The sequence below is a fragment of the Sprattus sprattus genome, assembly GCF_963457725.1.
Source record: "Sprattus sprattus genome assembly, chromosome: 9".
Taxonomy (NCBI): Eukaryota; Metazoa; Chordata; class Actinopteri; order Clupeiformes; family Clupeidae; genus Sprattus; species Sprattus sprattus.
This window is the reverse complement of record NC_137928.1, coordinates 20,097,412-20,115,484: the sequence shown is the minus strand read 5'-3', so window position 1 is coordinate 20,115,484 and position 18,073 is coordinate 20,097,412. Positions and strand designations below refer to the sequence as shown.

The 18,073-nt window shown below is 40.8% G+C and overlaps 4 protein-coding genes across 5 annotated transcripts in view; 1 reads left to right on the top strand and 3 right to left on the bottom strand.

Moving 5' to 3' along the window:
• Positions 1-8,244, bottom strand: part of sgsm2 (small G protein signaling modulator 2) — a gene marked incomplete at its 5' end in the record, with an annotated part of 38,732 nt that extends 30,488 nt beyond the window's left edge. The window contains 2 exons of the mRNA XM_080845187.1: positions 1,893-1,968; positions 8,185-8,244. Coding sequence (XP_080701313.1) covers positions 1,893-1,968; positions 8,185-8,244 — 136 coding nt within the window. The remainder of the gene's footprint in view (positions 1-1,892; positions 1,969-8,184) is intronic.
• Positions 8,245-9,140: 896 nt separating this feature from the next.
• tnfaip1 (tumor necrosis factor, alpha-induced protein 1 (endothelial)) lies at positions 9,141-12,803 on the bottom strand. Of its 2 annotated transcripts, none has more exons than XM_080845160.1 (7): positions 12,728-12,803; positions 11,629-11,987; positions 11,294-11,463; positions 10,910-10,993; positions 10,715-10,767; positions 10,405-10,600; positions 9,141-10,217 (listed from the first exon to the last, which is right to left on the bottom strand). In XM_080845160.1, the coding sequence occupies exons 2-7, from the start codon at positions 11,873-11,875 to the stop codon at positions 9,999-10,001; spliced, it is 969 nt and encodes a 322-aa protein (XP_080701286.1). In that variant the 5' UTR covers positions 11,876-11,987; positions 12,728-12,803; the 3' UTR covers positions 9,141-9,998. The 2 variants fall into 2 exon arrangements, with proteins under 2 accessions (XP_080701286.1, XP_080701287.1); XM_080845161.1 differs by having other exon boundaries at positions 12,737-12,787.
• A 498-nt stretch (positions 12,804-13,301) lies between these two features.
• ift20 (intraflagellar transport 20 homolog (Chlamydomonas)) lies at positions 13,302-15,273 on the top strand. The gene is made up of 5 exons (XM_080844399.1): positions 13,302-13,357; positions 13,837-14,009; positions 14,149-14,234; positions 14,316-14,419; positions 14,519-15,273. Exons 2-5 carry the CDS (start codon positions 13,883-13,885, stop codon positions 14,598-14,600), a joined length of 399 nt encoding a protein of 132 aa, XP_080700525.1. The 5' UTR covers positions 13,302-13,357; positions 13,837-13,882; the 3' UTR covers positions 14,601-15,273.
• Positions 15,274-15,603: 330 nt separating this feature from the next.
• On the bottom strand, positions 15,604-16,631 carry tmem97 (transmembrane protein 97; the record flags this gene model as incomplete). Its single annotated transcript, XM_080845268.1, has 3 exons — positions 16,510-16,631; positions 16,217-16,361; positions 15,604-15,878 (listed from the first exon to the last, which is right to left on the bottom strand). Exons 1-3 carry the CDS (start codon positions 16,621-16,623, stop codon positions 15,604-15,606), a joined length of 534 nt encoding a protein of 177 aa, XP_080701394.1. The 5' UTR covers positions 16,624-16,631.
• Between the last annotated feature and the right edge of the window lie 1,442 nt (positions 16,632-18,073).

The following is an 18,073-nucleotide window of genomic DNA, read 5'->3' as shown; positions in this document are numbered from 1 at the left end:
GCCTGATTCAGAGGGGGCTTTGCTACTGGCTGCCAGGAGACACAAACATATCGGGTGCAAACGGCACAAAGAAAAACTGTGATGTGTGAAACTGTCGTGGCTGTGTGGTCAGAAAAGCTAGGACTGACACAAGCTGGTGTTCCAGGAAGGTGCTCTGGCATAAACATCTTGAGTACATGGCTGTAGGTCATATATATTTGCAGAATTAAATATCTGAAAAGGAACTGAAATATTATGGTTGCCTGTAGAGCTGTAACACAATAAATGCACATGGGATAGGCTATTACAGCAGTGAAATCAGATAAAGAAAGTCAATACTAAATGCTCCTAGTTCTTCACCTTGACAAAAGTTAAACAGACCATTTAATTACAGCCTGTAACAACATATAAAACACTGCTGTTGGCCAAGCTGGGCTAGGATAGCCCACTGCTTTGTCTGCATTGCAGGGTAATGATATGGGAGCGTTCAAATATTAATGAAACAAGAACCTCAGAGACCATGTGGCCGAGTGCTTGTAATAACTGCTGTTCAAATGGCTAATTTTCCACCCATTGTAAGTAGTACTGCCACAGCCCAAATCACTTTAGAGACTATGTATTGTAAGAAGAAATGAATCTGAATATGAATAAGTAAAAGTTATTCAATAAATCAGGGCTCAGTCAATTCTGTGTTTACAGTCAAACAGACTTGCACAAGAGAGAATTTTTATTACTGATATAGTATGTTATGCAAACTTCATCTTAACTTTAACCTAGCTTGCCAAACCATAAACTAGAACAGGGTTGCCTTTACAACAAAATACAAAATGGTCAACTAGGCAGTCAGCGGGTATAATGCATCTCATTTCCTGTTCAGTAATGATGCAAAGTAATTACTCGACTTGTGATTTTCATTATGGTAATAATTGAGATGGGGGAAACAGAGGTGCCATCATATTTTATTTTAGCAGAAAGATGCTGAAACTTTCACTGCAGTAAAATCTTCTGCCTGCTTCCTTGAGTAAATGACTAAGCCTGTGTTTTTCCAATGCCGTGCCTTGCACAACAGGTCAATCAGGAAGTTAATTTTTGATTCTGGCAAAAAATACATAAATATTGGTTAACCTTTGAGTCAAGTGTTTGGATGTGTACCAAAATAAGAACTGCTGTTGCTCTTGGTTGAGGGAGGCCACCCCATCCCTGCTTTGACGTAATGCATACTACAGATGAGAGGCGGTTAATTGAATTCACCACAGACAGCCATGAGAAATCTATCCGGCATGGGTCTCAGCATACTCATTGCCCCGGGGTTGACGTAATGTAAAGAAATCCAGGCGTGTCTGAACCTGTCTGTACGTGTGCACCATTGGAGGGGGGGGGGGTCGGGTGAATCACAGTCACCGACATTGGCCACATCAACCTTTCCACTGGCAGACTGCCAGCTCTGGTGGCTCTCACGATTTTTCTCAATGAAGTCTTTTGAAATTGGCTTACCTATGCCAGCGTGCTTATAAAATCTGGCCCAAGCCCACAAACACAGGGGGGAACCAATGACGTCAAGAGGGGGTTATGGTGAGGCCATAGCATTTTGCAGTATGTGTGTGTGTGTGTTTGTTTGTGTCTGTGTGTCTGTGTGGGCGTTAGTGTGTGTGTGTCTGTGTATTTGTGTCTGTGTATGTGTTTGTGTGTGTGCGTGAGTGTGTGTGTGTGTGTGTGTGTGTGTGTGTATGTTTGTGTGCATGAGTGTGTGTGTGTGTGTGCATATCTGTGTGTGCGTGAGTGTGTGTGTGTGTGAGTATATGTGTCTGTGTATGTCTGTGTGTGCGTGAGTGTGTTCTTCAATGGGGTGAGAACGGAAAGAATGGAGGAGGGTGGTCTGAATGACGAGAAATGGAACCATTGAAACTACTCACTGCAAAGTGCTATGACGTGGCTGCTGTCCTCGTGCACAAATTTCTTTGTCACGGACTCCTCCATGATCTGCTTCACCTGCGGGAAAGACAGAGAGACACATCATTAGGATGGATGCCACAATAAGGTCACGCAATCATCCTTTCCGGAAACACGGACAGTTATAATGAACAGGAGAGTAATTAACTGAGCTGATGAACTTGATTAAGTAAGATGTGGCTTTAAGTTGACAAGTTTGCCAGGGTAGTGCACAGAGTAACACAGACTGGGTCTATATAATATTTGTCTCGCCTGAAATTAATCATCCTCTCGGTAATTAATTACTGTCCTCTTTCGCTCCCTTATCTTGTTGAGGTAATTGAGGTACATTAGATAATTGGGGTATATGGTGATATGGCAAACTTTGAAAGACTAGTGAATGTCGCACTGGCTGAAGTCACATTGTTGTTGACAGCTTGGGGTAGAGTGGTGTCTGGACTGTTGACTGCTAGCTCTCAAAAAAACACAAGGAGAGAGGTTGAGGATATAAAGAGAATATGAAGACTTGAAGAGGGGCCTTGGGACTTTGCACAGCCACATCAATCCACCGTGAGCGACTCAGCGGACTAACACAAGCTTATTTCTTAACCGGGGCTCGGTTTACAGGAACCGCTCTCCTGAAATGAGAGGCCATCTGGTCCATGGTGCGGAACAGATGTATGCGCAGAAGCCATGCAGTACACTCAAGATCAATAAAACTCTTTTGACTGGAGAGCTAATTTTTGGGACATGATGAATAATCAGTGCCGTTGCTGGCTTCACACGCTATTTGTTTGCATACAAAGCGAAAAACAAATGTCTCAGCAATTACTGACAATCAATAGATGGAGAATATCTGCTGATACGTCACGCTTGATTAATGGTCTTGGGATGGTAGTGACAGACCCTCAGACCCTTTCTCCAGTGGTTTACTGTCCCCCCCCCCCCCCCCCCCCCACTAGAAACTAGAAACCAATATACATGTACTTACACACCACATGGTCAGTATTGACTCATTAGATTCATTAAATCTAACCAACAGGCTCAGTATTGACTATTTTGACTGTAGGAATGCTAGGCCATCAGTGACAAGGATAAATGTGTATTTAGTGTGCTATTGTTAAATTCCCTCATCGTTTTTTATCGTTACAGCAGTGTCTTTCTCACTGCTTCATGAACACATGTACATATGCTAAGAATCCCTAAGAACAAGGTTGCTGCTTTTTTTGCTGCACTATCACTCAAATAAAATTTGGTTTGAAAAGTACATACAACAAGCTTGTCAAGTAGCTTGTAGGATAAAGCATGGATTACATGCCCATTGAACTTGTATGAATGATTTTACTGAAGATGGCACATTTCCATCTTCAGCCTCAGATGCTGCTTACACAACCATTATGATCATAGCCATTTGGGCCAAATGTCTGGCAGTATATTTACAAATCAAACACGGGTGCTGACATTCACAACTGACAATAATCAGATCGGAGTCAGCACGGCGACCTTCAAACCAATTAAAAGCACTGAAATTGGAAAATGTAGACACAAATGTAAGGCTAGAGACTGATGCAGATAGATAACTCCCCCCCCCCCTCACACACACACATACATCCTCACTCGGCAGTAAGGAATGATTCGCAGCCCCCGAGATCTTGGGAGAGGAGGCTCATCTTCGAGCCGTCACAGTGTAATGGTGTTAAATCCTACTTTCCTGCAGAGCTGACCGCGGTAACAATGACATTAATGAAGTCATTACTCATGGCTTATTAGAGCTGGGTGATAAGGGACTATCAGAGCTCTGTCAGTCTCTGTGCCCGGGGCAGACCAAGGGTTCAGAGATATCACGACGGCCCACATGGCCCACTCAAAGCACAGAGCATGGCAGTAAATTATATCCCACGCACACGACACCATAAAACTAATACACACTTGTTGCAGGCGCAGATGTAATGAAGATTTGGATTAGTGGGCATAAACTGTGTATTATGAAACACAGGGTTATTAAGATTAACCATTGATACTGTTGCCAAGGATACTTGTCTTTACGTCTGTTGTAGGCTACTAAATACTCTAGAGACCAGCAATAGATGCAGGGAATGCTTTCATGGAATGAGAGATGGAAAAGAGTACCCGGAAGCCAAAAGAAAATGTAATGCTGCACTGTGTAGCGATCCCCTCCATCACTCACACACAGACACACACACACACACATACACACACAAACACACTTCAGTTTTAACTGACAACTGTTAACTCTCTGTTCCCTCCTACTGGTCTACACCCAGTCCAGAAATGGAGCCAAATTTACAAATGGTGTTTAGCCTTAAGCACAGCTAAGCAGCGGTGATGAGTGCAATTTATGAACGATGACGATCACCTGTTAAGCTGTCCATGTCTAACTTGGCTTTTTGCATTATGATCAAGTGTACAACAATCAACTGCTGCATGTCCTCATTCTATGTTGTGTGAGTACAGGTTGAAGCATAGACTGCAGAAAAAACGTGATGAAAATTTAAATTTAGAAATTATATAATTTATACATGTTATAAAGTCCAGAAGCCAGCAAAACTATTATTTTGAAACCTTAATTACATTACGAAATTTATATCACTTAAGTCTTTGAGCTGATTGTCCCTATCGTATAATTTTCTGAATCCCCAGTGGTGATAATGTCCTTCTATCTCCTATCTCTATTTGCAATGCATCCATTTTGTCAACTGCCCAGACAACTGCATTAGACACCCATTAAAGTGTAAGAATACCCCCAACTCTGAGCCAAACGTCACCCACTGCATAACTTTGAAAAATGCTTTAAAAAAGAGCGGTGGTAGAGTGGGGCTGAGGAGGAATGATAAATCTCGATCAGCGACTGAAAATGAGGCTCATACTCACAGGCGGGGGCTTGAGGAGGTGGGCATTATGTAGATAAGTACTAAAATGGTGGACACCATGTCAGCATTGGCCTTGCAGGGTTCAAATGGTGTGCTGACGTGAGTGTCAACCTTGCCAGGAGTAGATGGTGTGTTGGGCCATTTGGGGGCAAGGCAGTGGATCACACCACCACAAAGGAAGTGGGGGGACAGAATTTTCTGACCCCTTATAATGCGTTAAAAAAAACACAGTGAACACTAACGGGAGCCCACCCAGGTGGTAGAGCTGAAGTGAGACAACCGCACAACAGCATGATGTCACTCAAATTCATCGTATCTGAAAGACAGGTGTTTGCCCATTGCCGTCTGAGCAGAAAGGCATATTCTGAATCAAAAGGCCAATGATGGAAAATCAGTGCAGGGCCACACAGTTCTTCCCCTCAGAAAATCCCTCTATGACAGAGTTTGCTGGCAACAGCAGCATTATTCGTCAATTGATGCAATTTAACTTCTTAGGTGGCTGCTGATGCTTTCAGTTGCTAGGCAACGGGAAGGCGGCTGACTGAAGCTTAAAGAGACAGGGATCAAAAACCAAACACACAGAGATCCTACAGTGCAGGGCTGTGCATTCTGTGCCATTTAGTGTCTTCAGCGCAAAGCGTTTCATACACAAAAAGGTTTTTTCTTGATTAAATGTCAAACCAAGGCTATGAGTTACACACTGCCATCCCAAATGCTGTGCATTGTATATGTTTGCTAAAATGCACATGTGAAAGAGACATGTGCAATATAGCAACCAGCCAATATTGCCCTTTTAGGTGTGGCATGCACAACACATAGTTTAACTGATCCTTAACCAGTGGGGAATTCATTCTGAAAACATTATCTGCACATGGTCATGGGTGATCAGGACTGGGTCAGTTGGTGTGTCATACCTCATGATTTTCAGTCTATAATATCAGTCGTAAGGGAAAGTATTACCCAAGTATTACCCAAGACCAAGATACGTGATTGTGAAACCATCCACATGACTCACTTTAAAACTTTATAAACAGGAGACTAAATAGCATTAACGTTAATTTCTTAATTGCTCGGATAAACTTGTAGGATGTATGCAATGTTCCACTGGTCCAATGCTCCACATCTTCCATCAATTTTGGGATGATGTGATGACATAGATCTCTGCAGACATCCTGATTCCAAATTAGTTTCTCTATTTTCAGCTACAGATCATTCACTGTCTCAATTATTTATCGAGACCAGATTTAATGCCCAAGACAAGCCATACATCAGGCAAGCAAGGTGGCTGAAACCAGCTCTAATGAATCATGCCCTGCGCTTCTCCTTTCGTCTTAATGAATAAATGAAGAGGTCTGTTAGCAGTGTGAGGATTGGGGGGTTTTAAGCTTTTTCTAACGATTTAGCCTTATTTTAATGGAGATGTTAGCTGAATAGGAAAGTCAGTGTAACATTGTTGTCCAATACATAAACCCTGTCATTACAGGCTCAAGAAAGTAAATAGCTTGGTAGTAAGTTGGTGCACTACGATTAGAGTGTAGCAGGTTATGTGGCAGAAAATAATGCATAACCATATCAACATAAGGGTGGCTCTAATTACTTATGCAACAGACATTTTCCATATGAGCAGAAAATTAAAACAACATCATAACTTTGCTAATGGGCAGAAGAAAGACATAGTGATGGACATTTCAATTTTCTTTATCTCACCATAATAATTCAAAGACAAATTAGTTTATGTTTTGGTAAGTGGGCCAGAAATGTATCTTTTCTAATCCTCTAAATGTCTAATCCACAGCATACCATCATGGCTGATAATGTCATTGTAGCCTTTATGGGAGCTCTAATTCGTTTTATTAAACTAACCCGTACTGGACTACTCCCTACCCTTAAAAGCATTCTTGCTCTTTCAACCTCACCACATTGTACATTATATGTCAATGTTTGCTGTACTGTTTCTCAGCTGTATGTTTTGAAACTTTAACTTTTTCGTTATCAAAACTATATATTTATTTAGAGCGTTGTGTTCATATTGACAAGACAATACTTTCATGCTTTGTTTGCACAGATGTTACATTGTGGTTCAGTCCATATTGCCAAAGACCACAAGAGTCAAGACTGACTGAAATTATAGGCTGGAGCCTTACAGGGCTAAGTCTAAAACCCTGGTGTAAAAATGTTACCTTTCGCAGATGACACAACATGATTTCTGCCTTTGGTTTCATCATATCCCTGTCATTCCTGATATGCCTGTTAGTCTTTGTTTGATAATCTGACCTATGGCAAATGTGATACTGTGAAGTTTGTGACAGAAAGCAATCAAGATCAACCTGGCATAACACTAATAAGCTTACACCACTGCTGTACTAATATGTGCATAGAGCTTAAGTGGAAGTGGTGCCGAAAGGTGCACTTAAAGCAAGTATGCCACTTCAGTTTTATTTAAAAATGGGACACATTTGCACACTTACCATATGCTTAACACATAGGCTACATGTGCATTCTCAGGGCTCAATCACCCAAGTGGGGATCAAATGTGGACATCAAGATCTATTCTCTTACTCAAGGTCCATGATAAAGATCCTTTTAGTGTTAGTTGACTACTTAACTATGACAAGTGAAAGTCTCTCTGTGCATGCCTGTTATCTACCAAGTGTAATGGACTGTTTTTTTTTCCTTTCATTTCACTGGAAGTCGCAGTCACAAATTAATTAAACAACGATGTTCAGTGTCGTTGGTTTAGTTGCTTATGCTCAGCCTCCTGATACTATGTTCAATGATGGGGCTATGGTGCTTGGCCCCTTCAGTAGCCTACTGATTGTAGCCAGATATGTCATTCCTTTGATTTTTAAATACTGTGTAGCCTATAGGAAAATTCGTTTGATTTATTTTGGAGGTTTAGTTAAGACAGCTTGTCAGGAAGCAAACACGCTGATATAACAATAGACAACAGTGTTGTTTTTAAGATATTTCCCCTCCAAAAACACCGATTCGAAACTGTCACCGGCTATACCACATCCAGCAGGGCCTATCAAATATCTTTTTTTAATACTGGGATCCCCTTCGCCCTTGACTCCACAGGTATAACTCTTTCGACACGAGCATGCGTGAAACAAAACAATTCAAAAACAACTATTCACTGTAAACTGATGCCAGAGTGACTTACTTAGAAATATATATCGAACACCTAGGAATTACTAGTCTTAACATCAAGCTTACAGTAACAACAGTGATGCGCTCAACGTATAATTTTGCATTCGGCCCATATTCAATAGGCTATAGTATGGCTAAGGCTTTGTCAGGATCACTACGCTGCAGATTTCATATGCATGACGTCCTCCCTATTAGGAGTTTCGGAAATTATAATGGCTTTAAAATTTGAACTCACCTCTCTTTTCACATTCCATAGTAATTTTTCTTTGAATTCTTCATCTGTGGACGAACCCATGGTTGTTCGGTGTAAGTCTGCCGGAACACGCAATGCACGCTACTTAACAGCGACTGAGCGTATGTGTTCCTCTACTGTTTCAGTTTTCCTGCTTCCTTTTCACACAAATGTAGGTCTTGACAGATGAGCGTTGACGCATAGCCTACACACACCGCTGTAGAGCATCGCGGAGCCATCTTCGGCTTCTCCAGAATGACGCCACTACTGCGAGACCCGCCTCTGAGCCAGTGTTGATCAATGGGCTAAATCACTTCACGCACCTTACGCCACGAGCCGCTCACCATTGACAGGCGACTTATTTTTAGCTCACCTATTTCTGTAAAGACGAATGAATTTGGAAATACTGGCTTTTAGAGCTAAATAGTTCTTGCTTTCCAAAGTTATACTGCACGAAGCGCCACAGCGAATCGCGACCAAATAATTTGTAGAATGAACAAAACAATATGGCGAGTGGCATAAAAGAAACACATCAAATGTGAGGAGGGGTCGGTTTTTCTACCCTGCCTCGCCTTTGTGTGTGAATCATATCATTTTAGTCAGACACAAATTAAGCCACGTCACTTCAAATCGAGGGCAACACTGGACTTCTGTCTCTACAGATGCACTAATGTAGATACAACATAAAAGGGGGTCAGAAAAACGTATGCGGAATTAGAATCTTGAAATCTCCCTGCAGTGCATAGATTTGACCGATTCTAAGATTGAAAGCATACAGCACCATAGCATATACTAGTGTATACAACTACATCCAGTGCGCCCACCTGTGGTATATCCAGAATAGGTTGGTGGCCATGAAACCAGTCTGTAATTTTAATAGTACTGTGTAAGGTATATTAATGTATACTGTGATAGCAGGGAAATAACTGATTTTTACCTTGAAAATCAATGTACAAGTATTTTAAAATTATTTTAAATTTTATTTTGCAAGTCACACACAGGTATGTGTATGTTTTAAATTCATATGGCCTTGAAATGTATGGGAGCTCTTTGTTGACTTCATCAAGCAGGCCTTATTGAGATCCCTACAATGACAAAAACCACTGCATTTTCACTACCCCCAATAAATATAAAATAAAACAAAATCTGAAAATTCACTATGAAATTGATTCACACGGTAGCACATCTGCCAATAGCCTTTAGAGCGAAATAGAAATAGAATAGTCTTTGTGTATTGGCAGAATTTTGGCCATTCACGTTGGTTTCACTATACATTGTTCACTTCTTTGTCTTCTTTCACAATCTCAAATCTATGTGGCTATAGTATTTGAACTACCAACTCATTTAGTTAAAATATGACTTAAAGTAGACCATTACACAAGTGTAAGTACATGATTTGATTACTCATATGTGTAAAACAACTATGGAAGTCACACCTGATTACAGAAAGCAAAATAAAAGATAAAGATAGTGTTCATTTTATACTAGAAATAGTGTGCTGTGTGGATTGTATTGCAATAGCATAGTGCAGTTTTGTGCATTGAAAAACCCACACTGATTAATATCAGCAGAAGTCAGAAGGAAAAATTAAAACATTACCAAGATCACAGTGATTTTAAAACAGCACCCCAGCAACACCAGAAAGGTCCAAGCAAACGGTTTTGTCCTGCTGGCTTTCCCAAGTCGAGTTCACAGTTGATTCTGTAATACTGGGGTTTACGGTTGTGTGTGTTTTTAGTCGCATAATGATGACAACGAAGGCACAGGTGAGTTGAATCTCTCTGAGCAGAAGGCGTGTCCCGGTCTGCTCTGCTCCGCTAGTGTCCCAGCGGCCGGTCGTCGTAGGTGCTGTATCTCTTGACGTGAATGCGACGCACGCGCTCCCTCATCTCGCTGCTCTCGTCCTCCTCGCTGTGGGAGCAGCAGTGGGCGCGGCGCCGCGTAGCCTCCAGCAGCGACGTGTCGGGCACCGGGAGCGTTTCGTACAGCAGCGCGTTCAACATCTCCTCGTAGATGCGAGCCTCAGGGAATTCCACCTGCACACACCATAAATATGAAAAAAAAAGGAAGTCTCACTGCAAACGCAAGAAGATCGGACAGTAAAAAAAACAAGACCACGTGTCCCCTTTACTGATATGCAACATTCATAAGTATAGATCTAACAGTAAACTTGTATATTTTATTGAGGTGGACCAGAGTGATGGAGGAAGATGCCCTTCTTACCTTTGTGTGCTTCTTCTCAGTGGCGTAGACGATAGATGTGCAGCAGACTTCTGCCAGCTTGCGGCTCTGTCCGTAGAAGGACCAGCAGCAGATCTCATCGCCGATTACATCCTTCAAAAAGAGAACACGGCCGTTGTAGCTCAATGAAAGCTTCTCAAACAGCTCAATGTTCTTAAGGAGGTTGTCATCTGAATTGCTGTGAAGATGGGAAAGTAAAAGTTGAAAAAGAAGCAGAGGTGAATATTATTCACTAAAATGCTTTATGTACACATGAAAAAAAAAGTATCATAGTATTCTTGCAACAATTTACCTTGTGTAAGAATATTTGTTGTTGCTTCGGTTGTAGAGCAGTTTCACAACAGGCTGGAAGGAAGAGAAAGTCACAGTCAAATACGTTGATGTCCTTAGAGATAGGACACGTTGTCATATCAGGTCATAAATGCATTTCTGAATTACAACAATTTTCCGAGATTCAATTCTGAGAGGCTACGAGTCCTCTTTTCACCTTGGTGCAGCCTTGTATTAGTCTTTCCTCCTCTTTTGTAGAGGTGATGACTGGGATGACACATACAGGCCTCTCTTTATTGTCCTGTCAGTCAAAGCACACAGACAATTTAGATAGAGCAAAACATAAAAGCCGCCAGCTTTATATCAACAACAATAAACAAGCCATTAATCTCTTTCTGTAAAAGAGACTTGTCTTTTTATATCAGTAGCCTTCAAAACATTACAACTACAAATACTCATTAATTTGTCATCATTACAACTACAGTAGGATTTTTCTATCTGCAGGGGATGTATGAGTGTGGTACTTTAATCATTCTCTCGCTCACACACACACACACACACACACACACACACACACACGGGCCATCAGTCGCACACAAACCTGGAGAGCTCCCTGGCATTCATCCACCAAGCCTTGTATGAGGTAATACTTGGCCTCTGCCATCAGTTCCATGATGCCCTGCTGGCTCTTGGGCAAGGTGACACTGCCATCCCGCAGGTAAGTCAAGATGGCACTAAAGTGTTTCCCACAGCGGTCAATCAGGATCCAACCTTAGCACAACACAGCATAACATCAACAAAATGCAGAATCTGAAATAATTGCAGATCAGGTCTTTGGTCAAAGCGACGCAATTAGCATAGCATGAAGCAAATGGTAAACTCTAATGTATAATAAACATCTCTTGCAGAAAATGCCATCTCTGCCCTTGACTTTACCTTCCTTGTCAGTGAACACCTCCATCTTGCCACTGAACATGGTCTTGAGCATAGAGTCCTGTCTGGTGAGCACTTGTAAGGTTGAATAGAAAAGCGTGCCTCCAACGTTCAGCCGAACATACTTATTGCCAAGGCCGACAGCCCCCCAGTAGCTGCAGGTCTTTGTCTTGGGACAGGAGACTGAGGACACAGGCACCACTGGACCTGTCTGCGTGTGCACAGGGTGGAGGCACACATCTGCCGACATGTCCCTCTGGAGGTAGATGACCACCCTGCAGACGACGGGCCTGATGTCTCCCGCCGTGGTGACTGCTACTGGGGAGGCTGCCAGAGCCTGTGTATGCTGAAGCTACTCATATCTACACATGCAACAGGCAAGAGAGAACTGAAGTGATACTAGCCATGACTGACTTCATGACATTCCCGTTCAGAACCATGTAAACCCGAGTTAAGTGTAAAGTTCAAACTACAGAAAAAACGATGAAAGCGGCCTGCAATTTTGTCTTTCTTCAAAGAAATTAAACTACATATGTAGCTAGCAACAAAGTTGGTTAGACTGTAACTGTCCGTCTACAGACAAACTATGGTCATCCCAGAAAAGTTCATTGGGAAACAGTGGAAAAGTATAAGAAGCGAGGTAGAATAGTAACTTCATCCAACCTTGAATGCTTTGCATGAGGACAACAGCTAATTACCATTCCAAATATAACCTGTTTGAACTAGGAGGACACATGTATAAGCTTCAGTCTAAAAGTTGTAGGGATACAACTTATCAAACATTAGCTCAGTGTGTAACGTTAATGGAGGACATTTTCTCTTGCCATAGGTAACTGACCAAGTTAAATAACAACACGTGAAACTCATGTCATGTTAATTAACGAGCAGCAAGACAGGTCAAACAACAATCTTCTACACAACTAGCATTAGCCAGGTTGGATGACGTTAGTTATCGCTGGCTAACTTACTTAGCTACTGCCGTCTACTCTCATCCATACGTTATCTAAGCACTTCTCCGTTATATAACTTAATTCATGTTAATATGTTTGCTTATCTGATATATATATCTATATAATTAAATGACAACACGTACTGAACTTACATATCTCACTTTTGTTTGGGTGTTCCGAAACACGAGATTAGAAGTGAACTTGTGGTTCGCAATTTGGCGAATGTCGTTTTTGTAGTTCTTTTGGAGACGTCTTTCCTACAAATCCCAGTTTTACGTTTCCGGTTACGGATTTACAATACGTAGGAGGCAAAAGTTCAAAACAAATAAATAAATACAAAAATGTGATATTGAACACATTTTTATTAAACTAAATGTCCACACAAAGTTCACATAAGTTAGCTTGCAAGTAACCTTGACTTTACTTGGTTAAATAAATATTTGTGTATGTTTTGCGTTGGTATGGCTCATGGGAATGATCCATGCTCTAATTGGGGTATTTGTTAACAATACAACTTGACAAGGGATTTGAATCAATATATTAATAGATATTTTGTTCCGTTTATGTTACAATACGTATAAAATGCTGTAAAAATCTGATTTAGTCGATTAAGATGCCAAATTGTGTCATAACCAGTAGATTGGGGCGGAAACAAACCCCTCCAGTTTGAGATAAAGTTTAGTAAGCTAGACCGTCGCCTTAGCAGCAGCTGCAGTGGACTTTGTTGAACAGCTTCCAGAGTGCCACATATTCGAAAGTAAAATTAAACATAACACATTAAGGTAGGCGTACTAATACATTGTAATGAATGATATAGGTAGACATGTTAATTGTTGATTGACTGTTGCACATACCGAACCCGTATACTGCTAACATTCTCATTAAAAATAATAGTTAACGTTACTTAGCTTGCATAGCTAGCTAGCTATCGCTAACTACCTGTATGTGCAATTGCTTCCACGGAGCTTGCTGGCTCGCTTTGCTATAGCTCGTTAGCAAGAAAATATTTATTTCACTGATTTGCTGCCACATTGATGGGGAAAGTAGCATCGATAGAGATGATACAGCTAATTCAGATTAAGTCGCAACATTGTAAACTGATGTCCAGGTGTCGAACTTTGGTTAACATTATCTTAATGTGCACAGCAGATAGCTCCTTAGCTGTGTTGGTTAAACTGGCTAGCTAGCTAGATAACTGGGTAAAGCTATCAACGTAAACATTAACTGTGGCAAGAGATAGTGATCTGTTTCCTTTTTTCAGAATTAAAGGCTCCATCAGATTGCTCAGAGGGCAAAGGCCTACGGCCATGGCTAAAGATCCACTGGACGAAGCAGGGCTTCATTTTGATGAGCTCAATAAATTAAGGGTTTTAGAACCGGAGGTAAACCAGCAGACCACCGAACTCAAAGAAGAATGCAAGGATTTTGTTGACAGTAAGTGCATTTGGTTCTTGTGATTACAATGGTAATAGCGGTTATTTTAAACTTTATTTAGCGATTTGTTTATTAAACAGCGCAGTAATACCAGCATGTTTAACTAATTACACATTTTTCTTTGTGTTGTGGAAAATAGAAATTGGACAGTTTCAGAAAATAGTTGGCGGCCTCATAGAACTGGTTGATGAACTTGCGAAGGAAGCTGAGACAGAGAAGATGAAGGTGAGTATGAAGGGAATGTCAATCATTTTCATATGAGGGAGCTGCTGTGTGAACCTAACTGCACATAATCACTTCAAACAGGCTATTGGAGCCCGAAACCTGTTAAAATCGGTGGCTAAGCAGCGAGAGGCCCAGCAGCAGCAACTTCAGGCTCTAATTGCCGAGAAGAAAATGCAGCTTGAGAGGTATATACTGTTGATGATTATTCATGCTTGGTTGTTCCATTGCCTTCAGCAAAGACTTAGATATTATACACTGATTTGCTTTTCACCCTTCTGTTCCAGGTACCGGATTGAATACGAGGCATTGTGTAAAGTTGAAGCGGAACAAAATGAATTCATAGACCAGTTTATTCTGCAGAAATGATGGGACCATGGAGTACCTACTGCAGCTGATCTAATGGATTCCAGGGTTCCACTTCATTTTTCTTTCTTTCAGCCAGGCGAAACTTTAATACCAAGAGGCCTCAGACAGAAAAGTATTCAGTTCTGTCATTTCTACAGCTAGTAAATCAGTTATCAAATATAAAATCTACACAATCTCAATTAACCTCAAATGCTCAAGTCTTTTGAGATCTACCTTCTTCCCCATGTTTTAAGCATTCAGTGCTTGATTAGAGCAGGGATTCCACTAGTGACATATCTGCCCCATTATGTATCAGATAGGCAAATCTAAATGCTATTTATATATATAGAGGAATTTATTTATACTATTTATACTAAAGGGTGCAAAAAGCTGATGATGCAAAGCTTGCATTGTTTTATACCACTGAGGAAAATAGTACAAAATACAGTATTTGCATGTTGCTGTAAATCATTTTTGAAATTCAAAACTTTTATGGAATATAATTTTCCTCATTAAGATGTGTACTTTTGTAACCACGTATGTAAGAGATTCCATTTTAACTCCATTTCATCATATTGTTTGTTTTACTCATGGGACCACACCAAAAACATTCCTCTCAGGAGGATCATTCAAAGTTCAGTAAAGTTTACAACCATTCAAATTTGCAACAAATTTTTTGTTTATTGCATAAAAAGTCATCGTAAAAAATTAAAAATCCTGTCTGTCTATTATGTGTAGTGGAATGTAGACAGACTTCACATTAGTGAAAAATACTTGAATAAATCTTTTGCAGATGAATGTTTTCATTGTCTTTGCCTTGAACAGTCTTGATTGTACAATGATACACCAGCAAAGTCAGTTCCCTAGGCAAAATACTGCTATCGATTCATCATAGTCATGCTACCTACACCTGAGCTGTTATGGATACCACAATTATAAATAGATTATGTCCTAAACCAAATTCATATTGCTGTATTACATCTCTTGAATTTTTGTGTCACACACGGAGTTGTTGACATGGCATTTATTTTACTTTCTTAGACTTTGATTTGGAACTTCCTCCCTGAGAGGCACCTGTATATGTAGAGCTGAAAAGCATGGTGAATAATAACATAAGGGGGACTATAAGATATGGAGCGTAGATCGACACCAGAGTGAGACGCTCTCGCATGGTCTGAGGCCCAGGATGGGGTGCCTGGGGGAATTGGTGGAGGAGAACGTAACTCAGAATAGGGATTAAGGTCGTTGCCACATGCGTTGAGTACACAATTGTGGGGGTCCTGATCCACTTGCAGCCTCCTGTAAAAGAAGATACTATTACATTGTCACACTGGCATATTAGTAGTGAGGTACATACAAGATAGAGGTCAAGGGATGGTATAACAAACCCTGTATGAAATATATAGTAAACGAAGTGATTGTAACTTTGAATGAACTGAAAATGATATTCACCATAGCATGAAAGTTGTATACGTCATTTACAAATGTAATACCGCAGATTCACCACTAGATGGTAGCCTATCAATGCAAATCAGCCCAGTTCTCCCCTTTCCAATGATTTCCCAGCCCAAAGGTCACTTTAGCGCCTAAACGTAAGATTGCTGACATTTCTTTCATTGTGAAAGTGTATTACTGACCTTTCCAAAATGCATATGCAGCGACAGGGAAGAAAGGCAGTTGTACAAGCGCCTCGCAGAATATGAAGGACTTAAACCACACAGGAGGGTCCAGCATCATTGGATCTTTGAATTCAGCGGCGTACCATCGCAATAATTGTTTAAGCTGCAAAGTATATTTTTACTGACATAATAAGTAAACAAATAAAAACGATTTTTAAACTTAAGCATTCAAAACATATTAAATAAAACCAATTAGACGTTTTTGTTGTAGTAATGATGTCGTAAATGACAGTCGTTGTGGATAAACTTACCGCTTGTGGGTAGACATTTTCCGGTAGTAAAGCTTGGAAATCAATGAATAAAGTTATAGGGATGTGGGAGGCAAAATACAGAAAATAAATAATTTCTAAAATGCGAATAACCATTTTGACTCGAGAAAGGTTTGCAGGCTCAGACAAGGCTATATGAAAGACAATACATAAACTATAATATCCTTCCTGATTAGGTGAAAAGGGGTGGGGATATGTCGTTGTATAGCGTGGCTTCGCGTTCATTCTATTGGTCCTCTCCCTCAGTTGATCAGAACAGGGGCGTTGCCGGCGCGCTTCATTGGTTGTTTGCAGCTATGAATACTGCCCTGCTCAGCATAACCCTCAACATGTTCTTTTGGCAGTTCATGTCAAATCGGATAGCTGCTTAGCAATTACCATTCGCCCGTTTTTACCAGAAACAACCAGTACACCGTAATACTACAATAGAGAGCTGTAATTATTGTTTAACAACCAATCATGTATAATGAATTCAAACAGCATACAGCTCAGGCTTAGTCTTAGGAACAGTCTTGGGTTCCATCCAAAAGATCATAGTACACAGAGATAGTTCAATCTAAGCACAGACAGATAGTGGAGTGACTCTGACCCCAATGACAAAGACAGAAAAAAACATCAGACAGCAAACTATGTCTACATTGCAAAATGGCAACTATTATTTCTTTAATACATCAAGTGTGAAAACACTCTACATGAAAATTCCTTTCTGTCAGCAGTTCTAAACAATGAGCCCAAAAGAGTTCATTTCCCCAGCACCAATAATATTAACAACAACAAAACGTTTGCCCTGACAGATGAGGCCCACACATTGTCAGACAAACACAGGAGTCAGGCCTCCATAGCTGAACCAATAGCTGAACCAACATCCACGTAGTCCTACGTTTTAAAAAGAAAAAGAAACATACACTTGGTTTTTTATCAATGACAATGAAAACGTATAGAATGGAAACTAATCGAAAGGCACATACCGAATCGTTTTCCAGCACATTCTCTAGGATTCTAACAATATCAGTGAAGGAGGGCCTTGACGTGTAAGGTTCCCGCCAACAGTCTTTCATTATTTGTTGTCTGTGTGCAGAAATGCAGAGAGAGTGTGTTACATTTATTCAGAACTATCAGTATCTGTGTGTCAACATGGGTGAGGGACACATCCAACAACATCTTCATTTGAGATGGTTATCTGACAGCAGAGCACCACAGATCACAGTTCTAGGTCTGTCAGTTGGTATCTTATACTCACATCTCTGCTCTACAGCTGTCTGGCCCGTTGTTTCTGTGTCCAGCACAGATCTGATACACCACCTCCTCAGACGTCTCCAGATTAGGATACGGCAGGGTTCCTGAGACAGGTAAAGTATGTTAACACTGCCTTTCAAGAGGTTGTCAGAGCTGAATGTAGTAGAGGTCTTTGTGACAGCATTAAAGATCGGTGCACTTCTGCATGGAGCTTACCAAATGTCTGCATCTCCCAAAGCACAATGCCAAATGCCCAGACATCTCCTTTGAAGCTGTAGTAGCTGTTCCTGAAATACTCTGGTGGGTACCA